Here is a 14758-nt window from a genome sequence, read left to right as displayed (position 1 = left end):
TATGGGGATTTTTATACTGAGCACAATGAAATCTGTAAGATAATCCTATAATATTTTAACAGTGGCTTATACTATTTAGCATCCCTACATATGTCATTGTAGAAATTACTACAGGGTGTACATGAGGGGGGGGAGAAGAGAAAAAAAAGATGACGTCTTCCCTGCTCTCTGACCCTAAAGATGTGAATGACATTGCATCCGACCACCCAGCGCGTCATATTGCGTGTATCGACCAATCAGATTTCAAGACCCGGTCCCTGCTGTTTGACTGACAGCCGATTCGACCAATTAGAGCTTTACAACGGGCCTCAACGCCCGCCTTCACTGCGCGCGTATCCAATCAGAGCGGAGCAGTAATTACTAATTCATTACATTGCAAAGGGGAGTGACGCAGTTATTGTAGATCTATACTCCATGCTTTTTCATATGACCTGAAATAACATTATTTTCAAGCGGTGGACGTAAAATTTCCGCGTAAACTCAGCAAAGAAAGAGGGATCCCTGCTGTCATCTGCTGGCTGTATGTCGAATCTGTGCGCTCCTTAAATTTGGATGCCATTCCGGTTGGAGGTTGCGGTACACCCCGAGGACTAGATGCGATAACCACAACGAGATATGCCGCAGCCGAAATCACGAAAAATCGCCATCCTCGGGTACAGATCCGTAGGTGAGTTCCGATCAGACGACGTGCAGGAGGAGGGGGGTGGGATGACACCTTAAGGGCCTTTTGGATGCGACGCAGGGGCTAGATTTCAGCGGCCTTTCAGGTCAATTTAAATCCATTATGAGAGCGGTTTACGCCTCCTATAATAGACTTAATTTATAGGGAGTGGGATCTGTCACGCAGGATCCCGGAGCGGGCGAATGAGCGCCACCAGGTGAGATGTGGCCTTGTGCGTTTTTTTTTGGGGTGGTGGGGGTGGGGGGCATATGAGGCCTCCCCATCGAATAATCAAGATCCATATTTCTTTTACGCATCTCGTCTCTGGCGGACTCAATGATAACGTTTCCATCATTGACCCCAACCGAGCTGGCGTTAGAGTTCCTGCTGTGGTGGGGAAGGCCTGAAGGACCACTGGATTTGGCGCATGATTACTGGGCAGTTTCCTATTATTTGATCCAAACCGAACCAAAGAAGCGCAATCCGTATGCGGTAAAAAAGGATGTTCAGGATGGCAAGATGGCACACACAGATAGTAGGCTACGAGTGAAGGCCCAGCCAGCATACCAGCACAAAAAACTCCTGTAATATTATCATAGAGAATTGTATTGTGTTTATGACACCCTACTACCTACTATTGTTTTTCTAAATGTCCCATATGGCCTTGTGTTTTTGCAGGTGTAATAAATTATTATTATTTGTTTGTTCTTTTTTTTTTTGTTGGTAATACACATATGTTTACCCTTTTAATGTCTTGTCATCTTTATGCCGAATATACACCTGAGCCAAATAACATGGTTGATGAACAGCTGTTGTGGATAAATGCATTAAAAACTTTAAAGGTCTTATCTCATATCTTTCCACATTTGTAATGATTTTCTTCCCTCTGAAGGATCTTTATTCATAATAATCTTTTGTATTTTACAGGAAAGTCCTCTTTGACAATTCAGTTTGTGGAAGGCCAGTTCGTTGACTCCTATGACCCGACAATAGAAAACAGTAAGTGGGGGATTATGTGGTTTGTTGCACCTTTATGTACAAACAGGGTTCCCCTCCAAGGAAACTTTATCTGAGGTTCAATTCTTGAGGCATCTGCTTTTCTCTCTCCTGAGGTTAATGTTGCATTTCATAAACGTTTGTATTTTTTATGATCTTGGCAGAGGTGACCCACCTCAGCTCTGAAATGCAGTAAACTGACAAATAAATAAGGTTAATTTGATTAACATAGTTCAAAACTGTACATTTAATATGAGGGCTTTACGATCTCAACATGCAACCATACCAAAAAACAACCATTACACTTCAAAAGCAGAAAAATATACATACCCAAACCTCTATTAAGATGTTTGGAATCAATATTCTGTTGTTTATAGCTTCATCATCTGTTTTCGTATTTCAGTTGTCATGTAAATAATTTAGTTTTAATCACATGACCCACCTAAGTATGGATTTTCAATCAGATGTGGTCATACTTTATAATAATCATAAGGCTTTCTCATTATCAACGTCTGTTTGACATCAGTTTATATCATTATATAGCTCATGTTTCATATTTTACTCATTCAAACCAGGATGGATCAAAAGTGTTACTCCTCCTCTGAATATGTCACCATAGTTTATATTGTGGGATATACTGGATATAATTTGGCTGACAGACAATCGCTGATGAGACTAAATAGTTACCCAGCAGGGTGCAGTGTTTCCTCCAAGCCGACGTGTCCAAACACTAACTGATACACACTTTCCACCAGAAACTTTCTTTTGAGGAATGTTTCAGATATTATCTGGTGTGCTGTTAGGTTGGAATGAAACCTTTACTGACCTTTCGTTTCTGTTATCTATTTCATTGCCTCGCTTGAATGCACTCTGACTGTACGGCTTTGCAGAAGAAGAGAAACATTCTAAACACACATATTCCCAGACACTCGGGAGATTTAAACTTTGCCTTCAGGCTGTTTCTCTTTTTCTCCCGACATGTTTGCTCATATACCATCCTGCGTTTCTCGAGTGTGTGTGGTCTGCATCTATAAATAATCTCTGGATGGTTAACATAAAGCAAAGTGTCAGCGTTATCAGCGAGATGCTGCAGGCTGTGCAAGGAGATAAAATGACCCATCTCCAGGCAGATATTGATATTCCTGTACTGAATGAACTCGGTGGTCCTATGCAACCAGAAATGGATCCATAACTGGGTTGTGTCTTGTACTGTATGTCTCAAGATCCGCAGACTGAACACTGAGAGATAAAGGCTCAACTATTTATGTGTATTTTTGTTATGTTGATCTAAAAAGAAATGTCTCACTCCATATGTTAAAATGCTTAATTTGTCATTTCCAGTGGTTAATTTCAGATTTGTCTTTTTTTTTAACTGCAGCGTTTACTAAGATGATCACAATAAATGGACAAGAGTACCACCTTCAGCTGGTAGACACAGCAGGACAGGTATGACTCAGTGCTGACTGAACGATAGCACTTTTTATTAGTCTGTCAGCAGGTTTTTAATCTTATGTAAATATGTGCTGTTATAATAATGTTTTTTTCATAATTTGATCTTGAATCTGCTTCAAACCTGTAACATTGCATACCAATTGTATCAAAATCTCCCTCTTTCCAGGATGAGTACTCTATCTTCCCACAGACGTACTCCATAGACATCAACGGTTACATTCTGGTCTATTCAGTTACATCTAATAAAAGGTAAACTTCCCTTTTTTTTTTTAAAAACAACAACAACAACAAAAAATATCTCTTTAGTCCTGTTTAATGAGCTGGGCAGCTTACAGTATATGAATACTGAAGAGGAAACTTTCCACTCATTTTCTTCTAGCTTTGAAGTTGTACAAGTTATCCATGAAAAACTGTTGGACATGGTGGGGAAAGTTCAGTGAGTAGCGCTCCCGTCTTATTTTTGCTGTCCGAGGCATTCCAAGAAGTATGAAATATATCATGCATGAATGACAATGTGCCGTTTTTTCTCTTCCTCTAATGCAGAGTACCAATTATGCTCGTTGGTAACAAGAACGACCTACATATGGAGCGGTACGTCCTGAACGCACACTCACATTTTACATTAGGTTTAATATATGCTATAGGTATATATGGGTCAAGGCATCATCATTCCTGTATAATTCATTATCGTATTGCAGGCTCTTGGTGGCAGAAATGTAAAACTTCACAAGACTACAATTCAGTGTGTTTGTGTTAGCCATGCAATTACACATTACTTATGATCAAATCAATGTAAATGTTAATAAGAGCGAATTTCTCATGAATTGAGCTCTGTGGGTTGGTTAGAATCGACGCTGCAGCCGTACTCTAAAATATTGTTTAACCCTCACTGACCGGCTTCCTCTGCTATTCCTGTTTTTGTTGGTTTTTTTTGTTGTCATTTTCAGAGTAATCAGTTGCGAAGAGGGAAAAGCATTAGCCGAATCCTGGAACGCTGCCTTCATGGAGTCCTCTGCTAAAGAGAACCAGGTAAGATCATATTTACCAGGAGGTACTTGCTTTTGGATTTAGTAGTTTTTCAAGACGTATTTATAACATCTCATTTAAATCTTTATATATTTAATTGATGCTATAATAGATTAATTGGCATGAATTTGTTGATTAAATAGTCACAAAAGTTCTCTTCTGCAGCTGTGCAGGGAGTCCTCCTGAGTCTGAAATAAATAACTATCAGGTTAATCTCAGCTTGTGATTAAAAACTACAAAAAAGTTTAATATAAAATCTGTGTAACAATTTGAGGTCATGGGCTGGAGGGTCTAACAAAGAGACTCTGTCAAGTTGCATTAGGGGAATTGTAGGATTTAGTATTTTTGGAGCTTTACCCATACAAGGGAGTAAAGTTGGAGATATCAAAGCTTCTGTTACAACTTTATGGACTTTATTAGTAAATTGCTGGAGTGCTCTTTTTATTTTATTTCTATGCAGCCTTTTTTAAGCATTATCCACTCCATGAATTTGTATTCTGCTGCTGCCTTGGCTTAAAGAGCATGCACACATATATTAAATAAAACAGTTTAATTGGTGAGTAGTAAACAGATATAAGTTCCTCCCCCCCATATCTATCAATATACTGTAACTGCCCAAAGCAGCCCCCAGAGGTTGATAAACATGTAATATCAAGTAAAGTTATAGAACTTGTATTATTAAAAAGTATCTGAAGCTACTACTAGAGCTATAATTTAAAGCTGCTGTACTGAATGTTTTTATATTCACAATGGGTCACAATGGGTGTGTTATATGAAAGGAGGCAGTCATGGCGATGAACCCACAGAGAATTATTACCCGACTCTGTGGTTTTTTCTCTTCAGCAACACAAAGCATTTTAACATTTTTTTTTTTTAACTCATTGTGTTGCTTTAAAGCCTCCGACTGTACTGTTCGGTTCACTCTCACAAGCATTGTTTGTAGCCTCAGCAGACAGCCGTTTTCAGCAAAAAATTAGCTGTCTGCCCAGCACTAAACAGCACAAAGACAACGTTAGCAACTAGCTGGTGAACATAGTAGAATACCTAACAACTAATGAGAAAGGATTTAGTGGAGAACAAGCCACCACAAACCAACTAAAACACAAGAGTGAATATTAGATTTCATCAGTTGGACACAAGAGTGTGAATGTTCCTGCTGGATGTGTAAATAAGCTACTGTATCAACTTTATAACACAATAATATTATAGTCAGTGTTTACAGCTTGTTTCGCTGCCCCCTAGTGGCTAAAAAAGAAAGTAAAAAAGTGTATCCACCACAGCCTCAAAGATACAGCATCATTAATTTATTATGCTTTAGATGCAAAATGTGCAACACTTGAAATTCTGTCCATTTTCTGTCAGATGTGTTTCGTACCATATCTAAGTTTTATGTTCAGGATGTCTACTTATCTGCTTCAAATCATGTAAGCAATCAGTATTGCTAGATGCCTATAAAAACAACCCCGTCTCTGTGTTGTGCTAAAGCCAGCGAGGCCCCACTGGATCAATGTGTGTGTGACTGAGGCATGTGACAGTGTACTGTGGGTGTGTCTCGATCTCTCCCTCACAGACAGCTGTGGAGGTTTTCCGGAGGATGATCCTGGAGGCAGAGAAGATGGACGGCGGCGTGCAGCCAGGAAAAACGTCCTGCTCCATGATGTAGAGCCGCCCAATCAACACACAGGACACTGCACTGGGATATCCCGTTACTTGAAGGCTAGCTGCCAGTTCTCCTCCACCTCAGCTGACTCCACCCCCTTCCTCTCCCCACAGAGTCCTAAATATCCAATACTGTCTATTTATGGCTCTGATTCCACTGTTATTTATCAGTATTTCCAATTCCCCATTGTCATCCTTGTTTTTCTTTGTGTGTTTGATTTAAAGGATGAGTGGTGGTTCCCTTGTCTTATATTTCCCACAATCCACCCCTCCTCCATCTCTGTCCTTGGCACTGATGCAAAACACAGATCATTTAGGTGTATCAGAAAAAATGTTTTTCCCCTGTGCTCGGTAATGACGACGAACCGTGACTAAGGCCAGAGATAGTAGTGGCTTGATGCATCTTTGCTTCCCATTATGCAGCTCCCATATATAGGCAACAAGCAATTATCTGTTTAAATAACACGAGATAAGAGAAATGTCATGTCTGCCATGCGTATGCTCCGAAAAATGGATAAGTAAACACGGTACGTTTCTTCTGATACATCACCAGTTGTTTGGTCCCTCCAATATATAACTCTTTTTCTACTTCGTCTCCACGCAGTACCCACATCTCTGTCCCTCAGTTTGTTTTCATAGCAGTTACTGTCAGCCAAAAAATCTGCATCCATTTTCTAATGTTGAAAATGTTGTACAAATGTTTTTGATTGTAATCATTAAAGCAAAAAGTGGTTATGTAAAAGCAGGCTTGAGTGTGGATTATTGCTCTGATAATGTAATAAGGACGAGCTTATTCCTTTTCCCACTTTTCAAATGTAAATTGAAGTGTTGTACTGAAGTGATAAAAACATAGTAGTAAATGCAACAGAAGCACAAATGTAAGATGATACAACAACATTGAAGAGGGTGCAAGATTTATGTGCAGGGTGGATAATGATCTACTAATTCAGTGTGAAGCAATACAGAGCATAAACGTTTAACTCCAGTCTTGTGTGTTCCAGTTTTTTTTGTTGCATAAGACCTAAATACTGCCTCTCTGTGTTTTCTTTTGACTTTGGAACAGTTAGCAGACGGCAAACAAATACCTGCATGAACAGGGTTCATATATTGCGTAAGACAACCAGAGCTGTGTTGTGCTCCTTTGCTGTACTAATGAGAGATTTGTGGACAAGCAGGAATATTTAAAAACTTTAGAAAGCCAGTGGAGACGCTTAAAAAACTGGTGTGTTTAAGTATGTCCAGTTGTATTCATCCTTGTTGGGAACAGCCTGAGATACTTTTTAAGATGACTTGAAAAAGCACTGTTACAATAAAACAACCTGTTGGGAATGAAAGTATGGATAAGTCTCTTCTTCTACATCTTTCATAAACATGAATCCTGTGATTCCTGCTATTTTTAGTGTGATAGAGGCAGGCTTCATTACTGATTTGATTTGGCTGTTAAAAGTTAAAAGAAACAACCAGTTATTCTTTCCAGGCTTAAAAATATGAACACGCATATGCTCTTTTTTTAAAACTTTTTTAATTTGTTTGAGGAAAAGTTTTACAGAGGAACAAGCTTCTTCAAATTCATGTAATCACAGCCGGGCATTGCCTGAAGGAGCCACAAACTGTCAGTCATTTGGTGCCTTGCTCAAAGGTACTCTAGCACAGTTTTTTTGTCCAGATGTTAACATTATTTTTTGAATTTTAATAGGTGTTGCACATGTCATCGCTACAGCACTTGATGTTGATGTATGAATTCATCTTCAACATCTCGCAGTCTGACATAGCCATGCATCGCTGGAACTGGCCAACTAGGAAAGTTTAAAAAAAAAAGAGAAAGAAAATTTTGACATTGAACATAAAAACTTGAGGCATCTTGAAGCACCAGCCTGCTCTAAGTAAGTCACATGATTCAAAAACATTCAACAAACATTTTGACAAGCAGATGACTTTCCATTTACAATTTTACAATTCTTTACTTGAGTGAATGTTTCCTTTAACTTCACTATGATTTACAAAGATGATACTTAGTTGCATTGCATTGCAATTTTGTCAGGAGTCAATTCAGTCATTTTTTTAAAAATGCAAACCTATTCTGCTGCTCATGTTGTAATGAAAGAATAACTGATAAATGATCCAGTCTAATAAATATCTGAGTATGGTGAGATACTCACATGGTTCTCTGAGGAACCTTGCAGCAGCACAGCCGTCCTTCCCTGGTTTACAGGTCTCCACAGTGAGCTCACAGGTTCCTCCAGCCTTTTTGGACATACACCGGTGGCAGTCCAGAGCTTCACCTGAGAACAGAAAGATTTAAAAAAAAAAAAAAAAAATTCATTCAGTCATTGTGTGCATGTGTATCTGATTAAATTCTGCAATTCTATCCTATTATGGTTGATATGCTCCGTGCAAGAATCTAATCTGGGGCAATTAGTATTTGCATGTTATTCGTAAGGATTGTATAAATCTACTTAGACGTTAAAGATGTGCATGGAGCTGCAGAGGATGATGTTCTTCCTTCAAAGGAAGTCATTTGTTTTTGCATAATTACTTTAATCTTTATGACTCCTACTATCTGTTATAAAACAGGGGCGGAAATGCATTTAAGTTATTAAGAGGTCCGCTAAGACTGTGCTCGTGAGCAGTGAGGACTAATAAAAGGTGAAATCAGATCTCCCTGTTGCACGGCAGCAGAGGTAGTGTTTATTCAGTGGAGAATCAGTGACAGACTCACCAGCTGTAAACAGCAGGGCGATGGTTAAAGCCAAGACCAACGACTTCATTGTTCTTTTCAATGCAGCAGCCTATGAGAGATAAAGCACAGATTTGATGAAACAATATGTGCAGTGCTATCAGCATTCAGTGTGAATCAATGTGAGACATAACTCTTTTTTTAGTCTATTTTGTAGAGCTGATTATCTGATGATTTTTTTTAAACATGCACCACACTACATGCACACTGATATTGACATGTGATGGCAAAAATGTAAAGAAAACATTGAAGACATTTAAAGCATTGAAAAAGTTAAATACACAGAATAAGAAAATGCAAATTAGAGAATGTATGTATCAAAAACAAAGAGCTATTTTGACGTGTACTCACCTTGCTGGTTTGTCTGTCTCGGATAAAGCCAATAACTGAAACCTATTCATCGACTTTTCCCTCTTTTATACCCGTTCATACTTTGTCCTGTCATGGTAACGTCAATTTAAGTGGTGTATCTCCATTAAGTCTATATACTTAGCACCTCACTTGCCCTGGGTACACTGTGTCCAGGAGTTAAGAGTTTCCCAATGCCTGAATCATGCAAGAAGTGTCCACCCTTTGTCCACAACTCTATATAATTTATGAGACTTTTGCAAATATTTATGTATGCATTTGTCTAAAATAAAGATTTGTATTAGTTGAATTTGTACCTTGAGAGGACAAGAGGATATCAGTCTATGGTACAGTATGTTTGCTTTAGGGGAATGGGTCTGACCCTTTTACGGTTTGATACCTTTGGCTTAGTGCTCTTTATTGAGCGTCGGCGCCAGAATTCAATAGACTAAAGTCTGAAAAGCATAAAGTCTGAAATAACTTGAACTGGCACTTGACATAAGTCTTATGCAGGAGAATGAAACTGCCAATACACAAAAATGCTCCACAAAAAGATTTTCTTTAGTGCAGCAGAAAAATATTATCTTCATTAAATGTTACAGTTCAGAATACATATTGAAAACACTCTTCAAGTACAAGAATGGTTTCCTTAAAAAATACAGCAGTAAATGTTACACTGTGAAATCATTTTTAGTGCATTTTTTTAGTGTATTGATGCAACTAGTCTGTATGAAAAACCCCAAACAAACAGTGATGAAGCCAGAAACCTCAAATAAACCAACTGATGAACAAATGGACTGACATGAATGAGCTTACATGAAAGTCCATGTCAGGCAAATGTTTTACACCACTCACGGCAATTTAGGTTTGCTTTGTTCTACTCACTTATCTCTAAAAGTCGACTCAAGTGCAATAAATAATGTCAAATTTTGTGCTTTTATCTCTACTGTAGATAGAAAGAGGGGGCTGCTGTCATGGAAAACAGGTTTTATCTGTTTTGTATCCTGCTCCGCCTGCTTAACCTTAAAACTGGAGGTCTTTGATGTCACGGCTGAGTGTCTCCACCCGGATTTTCATGGGTCAAGGTCTAAACTGATCCAGGGATCCTCTCTGGATCAACAGCAGAGGAACAACAACAGAGAGGTTCCTAAAATAAATGCTAGAGGGAAATCTGTTTGTGAGTGAGGAATCTCAGCCTGATGCCATCAAAACTCAGACCCAGGGACCACACCTCATTATTTTGTACATGTTCCCAGTTACTCGCCCAACCAGACATCTTGTTCACACTTCCTCAATTCCTGTCCTTTCACCTCTGCTCTAACCTTCCCTCTGTTTGTTATCCTCCTCGCCTGGACACAACCCAAATATTACTCTGCAACCGCGACTCAGTGCTACATCACCCTCAAAGCCCAATCAAAGCAAAATCTCTCTCAACCCTATTGTTCCGCCCTCCAGAGCCAAACTCCAATATCAGCACTGGCATATGTAAGGGAAACTGTCCATGAGGCAAAATGTCTAAACCCCCCATTGTTGTGCTTTTGTTGCCTCAGCCTCGCGATACCACCATGCTCTCTGTCCGCCATATATATCTGGGTGGCCAAATTTTTCCACTCTTAGATTGTGTGACTAGTGTCGAACAGCTAACAGTGGAAAAATGTCTCAGTACTCAGGAAAGGTAAGTACCACAGCAAAGGGGTGCGATGCAGCAGTTCAACCCTCCCAACACCACCACCAACATCACCAACATGTCAATGCAAAGGCATCACAAAGACATCAATGTAGCTGATATTTTAACAGAGGCAGAGGGCATGTTTGAATGATTTCTATGTGTTATCCCCCCAAAAAAACTTCACTTTCTGTACAAGTTTCTGTTGGGAGATTAATATTTTAATCTTGGCTGTTTTTGGCAAAAATAGATTGTGTTCTATGAGGGGAAATGTTTCACCGGGAGGAAGCTGGAGATCTGCAGCGACTGTGACAACTTCCAGGATCGCGGCTTCATGAACAGGGTCAACTCTATCCGTGTGGAGAGCGGGGCCTTCGTCTGCTTTGACCACCCAGACTTCAAGGGCCAACAGTACATTCTGGAGCACGGAGAGTACCCTGAATTCCAGCGCTGGAATGCCCATAATGATCACATGGGCTCCTGCAGGCCAATCAGGATGGTAAGTTTGTATGTGTGTGTGTGAGACCCCAGGGACAGACAAATATTTGATTGGTAAAAAAAAAACAAAGCCAGACAGGAGTGGCATATGTGTGGCTTCATCTGTTTTTCAGACGAATCAGAGTAAGAATAATTTCAAATTAGCGATTTACAGGTTTTCACATCATTGACACTGACAGCTGAAAGAAAATCACACATTAAGTGCACTTCAGACACAGACTGTGGGCTTTAACATATCGCCCCACACATTATATATTTAACCTTTAGAGTTCTATAGGCACAAGTGTTACAACACACATACAGTAATTGTCACATATAGGAGAAGGCCTTGGTGCTTTTGCAGTGAGGTGAAGACGAACATTGTTGCTATGACTCATCGAGCCCGGCATGTCATTATCATCCCCAGCATGGAGAGCACTACAGGATGGAGCTGTTCGAGGGAGACAACTTCGCCGGACAGTGTGTGGAGCTGTGCGATGACTGTCCATTCCTGCAGGCTCGTGGCCTGACCAAGAACGTTGTCAACTCCATCAGGGTTTATGGAGATGGAGGGTATGCACAGTATCTCTGCAAGGGATAGTTAACATTTGATTAACTTAACCAGTGTGGAGAACATAAGACTTATGCTTGACTATTTTAGTTTACTGTAATTCACTGATGGACTGTATTTATGTGTAATTGATCACTTGTGTGACCCTATCTAAATCGTTAAAGGGTAAGTAGCCAACATATTCATCTATGAGGTATTGGCCCCCATCCCAGTACAATGGTGATGAATGGAATTTTAACTTTCCCCATTATTAGGTGGGAAAGACACGATGGGGGGGGGGGGGGGGGGGGGGGGGGGGGGGAGGAGGAGGGGGATGAAATGCACACAAAAAAAAAAAAATCCCCAGCTGGACTCGAACCAAGGACGTTAAACCTCCTCCATTGAAGAACTGATTATAAAAGCTTTAACACAGCAGCAGATCTATCCAGAAACAGTGTCCCTGTTACTCCAGACCATTCACAGGTCGAAGAGTTTTGAGGGTTTTCAGAATTAAATAGGCCTGTGTATTATTCAGGATAACCTAGACATTGATTAGGATTAAATCTGTACCACTTTGGGTGCTGTATAGAGACGTTTAATAAATAACATTATGTAATATGATATAAAAGCATAATGTTAGTAAATCATTAATCTACAGTACTTATCAGCAAATATAACTTCTCCTATGAAGAGATATTTCATATAACTATATCTGAGTTTTACTATATTGTCATTTTTATCTGTTTATACACCAACCACCACCTAGGTGTGTCCACATGAGGAGAAATAGTTTTTGGCAAATACATTTTATAAAATCTGCTTACAACTAAATTACAATGTGTTATAAAGCATTTAATAACTGTTTATAAATGCTTAATAGGAAGACTTTAAGTAAAGTATTAAAGTTTTAAGCACCACAAACAAAATTGGGCAAATAAAACCAAAACTATCTGCATAGTAAATATAGGCAAGCGTAAGTATGAACATGCCCTGATTGTTCATTTTAGATGTAAGCCAAGTCAGATAGACCAATTTCTGAAATATGTCATAACCTTTACTTGTTATTTCCTGACTTACAATAGATATGATTCTGCATATTTATATTCTTAATTCATATATTTTTCTTTTTCTTAATACACAGCTGGGTTCTGTATGAGGAGCCTAACTACCGTGGCCGCATGTACATCGTGGAGAGAGGAAACTACAGCACCCACATGGAGTGGCAGGCAGAGAACCCCAACATCCAGTCTGTCCGCAGGGTGGCAAACTACTTCTAAAAGTATGTCGGTGGCAATGTGACTGAAGGAATGAGATCAGCCGCTGAGGAAAAACGCACTACCACTCTATCAAGTAATCTCATGCTGACTCTGTGGGGCTGTAAATTAATAAAAACTGAAGAAAAATGTTTGAGAATTGCTTGTTGTTTTATTTTTTTATACTGATTTCTTCAAAAGCCTGAAATAAAAGTAGTGATCCGACACTATCTTCAATCTTATTTCCATTTGTTCCCCCCCCCCCCCCCTCCGTTTATGCTCAGCCAGTGTGAAACACCCAACTTAAACATCACATTCCATTGTAGAAATGGCTAGAGGCTATGAATCAGGTAATTGCTTTCTATTATACAACCATGACGACAAAACCTTTACGAGCCGTGCTTTTCCCCATACTAATAGATCCATTACCGAGTTACATGTAATATTATGGACACCGCTGAACATCAACATAGATGATGATGATGATAGCCATTTTATTCATCAGGGAGGTAAAAATGAATATTTGATATGAACAAACTTGCAGCTCAGCAATCAAAATAACAAAAGTCACCCAGCCTTTCGACACATGTCTCTCATACAAGATGTAATCGGCAATGAACAATAGAAACTGTGTTTTCCCCCACATATACAGTGCATTAATCAAAAGAGAAAGAGAGATATCGCACAGGTAGAAGCAGTATCTGCACCTGCCAGAGGGAGCTCTGCTACCATCTAGTGTCATTTATCTATTCTACTGTGACGACATGATGCTCACCTCAGGGTTTCAAATTGACTTCGGCTTTAGATGTTTTGGATTTTGCCATGTGCACATAAAAAAAGAAGAGCCCCAAAACAGAAAATCACATTTTAAATCAGCTGTTAAAGAATGTTTCTCCAAATTCTTAAAAGTTAACATCCAGTGTTATATGTACAGTGTCATATTATAGATACTATAACCAATGAATAAGTGGTGAAATCCTTTTTTTACAAAAACACCATTAGGTCATAGTTGCATGTTTTTTTTTATGTACCACTGCATCATTTTCCCTCCATGTTCCCATTTCTCTATGTCACACCGTGGTTGTGGCCGGTGAACCTTTAACGAGCACTCATGTGCTTTCTCTTCGAACTGTCATGACAACAGAACATCTAGCTTTACAAGGTTTCACTCATGGCCTCTATTGAGTTACGGGGTCAATATAGGATAGCCTAATGAGGAAATGCTTTGTCTTGAGTTACACTCAACGGCACTAGTTTAAGGGGCGATTACCTATAGCTAACCTTATTCCTAAGCCATTTGCAGCACGAATTGGCTCAGTGTCACCAACATGTCATTAGTCTGGATGTCATAGACGAGAAAAGGAAAGGGGACCTGATAGCGAGGCTTAATGGCTTTCTAACAATGTCATTGCTGATTTTTTGTAATGATGCGATTGATTATTTTACACAAAGGATGTCAGGTTTCAAAGAGTGTGTCTTGAATGCTATATAGAAAACTATATGTCAACTATTATATATATGATACTATCACATAGATTGTTTGCTCTAATGGAGGAAAGCATTTGTTCTGAATCGGGGAGATTATAAAAGACAAGCATACCCAATTAGTCAGGGTAAAAGAATTTGAACTTTAATTCTTTTGGAGGGGAAATGCTTGTAAAAGTAATTGTCTGTTGTCTTGGAGACTTGGTGAGTAAGCAGGCTGATCAGCTTTTACATTTTTTTTGACACAAAGCACCCAATTATTTATGTAACGTCACAGATGATTTGGTAATTATCAACAGAAATGTCACCAACTTATTTAAAAAATGAATAAAATGGAAATTGGGGAAGATTATTGTCATACTCTTGTTGATCTTGTTTTGTGATAACTATAAAAATGCATTAAGAGCTGCATGTGGGTTGGCTCTATTTTCTGGTTTACTGTGAGTTA

The 14758-nt window shown here is 39.2% G+C and overlaps 3 protein-coding genes across 3 annotated transcripts; 2 read left to right on the top strand and 1 right to left on the bottom strand.

Moving 5' to 3' along the window:
• The first annotated feature begins 386 nt into the window (after window positions 1–386).
• Window positions 387–6536, top strand: rheb (Ras homolog, mTORC1 binding). Its single transcript, XM_062428829.1, has 8 exons — window positions 387–667; window positions 1589–1660; window positions 3036–3103; window positions 3276–3358; window positions 3489–3545; window positions 3653–3700; window positions 4057–4138; window positions 5706–6536. The coding sequence occupies exons 1-8, from the start codon at window positions 616–618 to the stop codon at window positions 5796–5798; spliced, it is 555 nt and encodes a 184-aa protein (XP_062284813.1). The 5' UTR covers window positions 387–615; the 3' UTR covers window positions 5799–6536.
• A 761-nt stretch (window positions 6537–7297) lies between these two features.
• Window positions 7298–8968, bottom strand: ly97.3 (lymphocyte antigen 97, tandem duplicate 3). The gene is made up of 4 exons (XM_062428831.1): window positions 8883–8968; window positions 8514–8583; window positions 7954–8076; window positions 7298–7590 (listed from the first exon to the last, which is right to left on the bottom strand). The coding sequence occupies exons 2-4, from the start codon at window positions 8560–8562 to the stop codon at window positions 7484–7486; spliced, it is 279 nt and encodes a 92-aa protein (XP_062284815.1). The 5' UTR covers window positions 8563–8583; window positions 8883–8968; the 3' UTR covers window positions 7298–7483.
• Window positions 8969–10526: 1558 nt separating this feature from the next.
• Window positions 10527–12938, top strand: LOC133990496 (gamma-crystallin N-B-like). The gene is made up of 3 exons (XM_062428828.1): window positions 10527–11044; window positions 11450–11595; window positions 12714–12938. The coding sequence occupies exons 1-3, from the start codon at window positions 10880–10882 to the stop codon at window positions 12847–12849; spliced, it is 447 nt and encodes a 148-aa protein (XP_062284812.1). The 5' UTR covers window positions 10527–10879; the 3' UTR covers window positions 12850–12938.
• The last annotated feature ends 1820 nt before the right edge of the window (window positions 12939–14758 follow it).

This window comes from Scomber scombrus, chromosome 11, assembly GCF_963691925.1.
Source record: "Scomber scombrus chromosome 11, fScoSco1.1, whole genome shotgun sequence".
In the NCBI taxonomy this organism is placed as follows: domain Eukaryota; kingdom Metazoa; phylum Chordata; class Actinopteri; order Scombriformes; family Scombridae; genus Scomber; species Scomber scombrus.
Note: the sequence above shows the minus strand (reverse complement) of the source record. Positions and strands in the feature narration are given on the sequence as shown.

Coding starts and splice junctions, on each gene's coding strand:
- rheb (XM_062428829.1), top strand. CDS start 616: ATGCCGCAGCCGAAATCACGAAAAATCGCCATCCTCGGGTACAGATCC. Junction 1,661..3,035: donor TGACCCGACAATAGAAAACA/GTAAGTGGGGGA, acceptor TTTTAACTGCAG/CGTTTACTAAGATGATCACA. Junction 3,546..3,652: donor GACATGGTGGGGAAAGTTCA/GTGAGTAGCGCT, acceptor CCTCTAATGCAG/AGTACCAATTATGCTCGTTG.
- ly97.3 (XM_062428831.1), bottom strand. CDS start 8,562: ATGAAGTCGTTGGTCTTGGCTTTAACCATCGCCCTGCTGTTTACAGCT. Junction 8,077..8,513: donor CGCCCTGCTGTTTACAGCTG/GTGAGTCTGTCA, acceptor TTCTGTTCTCAG/GTGAAGCTCTGGACTGCCAC. Junction 7,591..7,953: donor AAGGTTCCTCAGAGAACCAT/GTGAGTATCTCA, acceptor AAACTTTCCTAG/TTGGCCAGTTCCAGCGATGC.
- LOC133990496 (XM_062428828.1), top strand. CDS start 10,880: ATGAACAGGGTCAACTCTATCCGTGTGGAGAGCGGGGCCTTCGTCTGC. Junction 11,045..11,449: donor CCTGCAGGCCAATCAGGATG/GTAAGTTTGTAT, acceptor TATCATCCCCAG/CATGGAGAGCACTACAGGAT. Junction 11,596..12,713: donor AGGGTTTATGGAGATGGAGG/GTATGCACAGTA, acceptor CTTAATACACAG/CTGGGTTCTGTATGAGGAGC.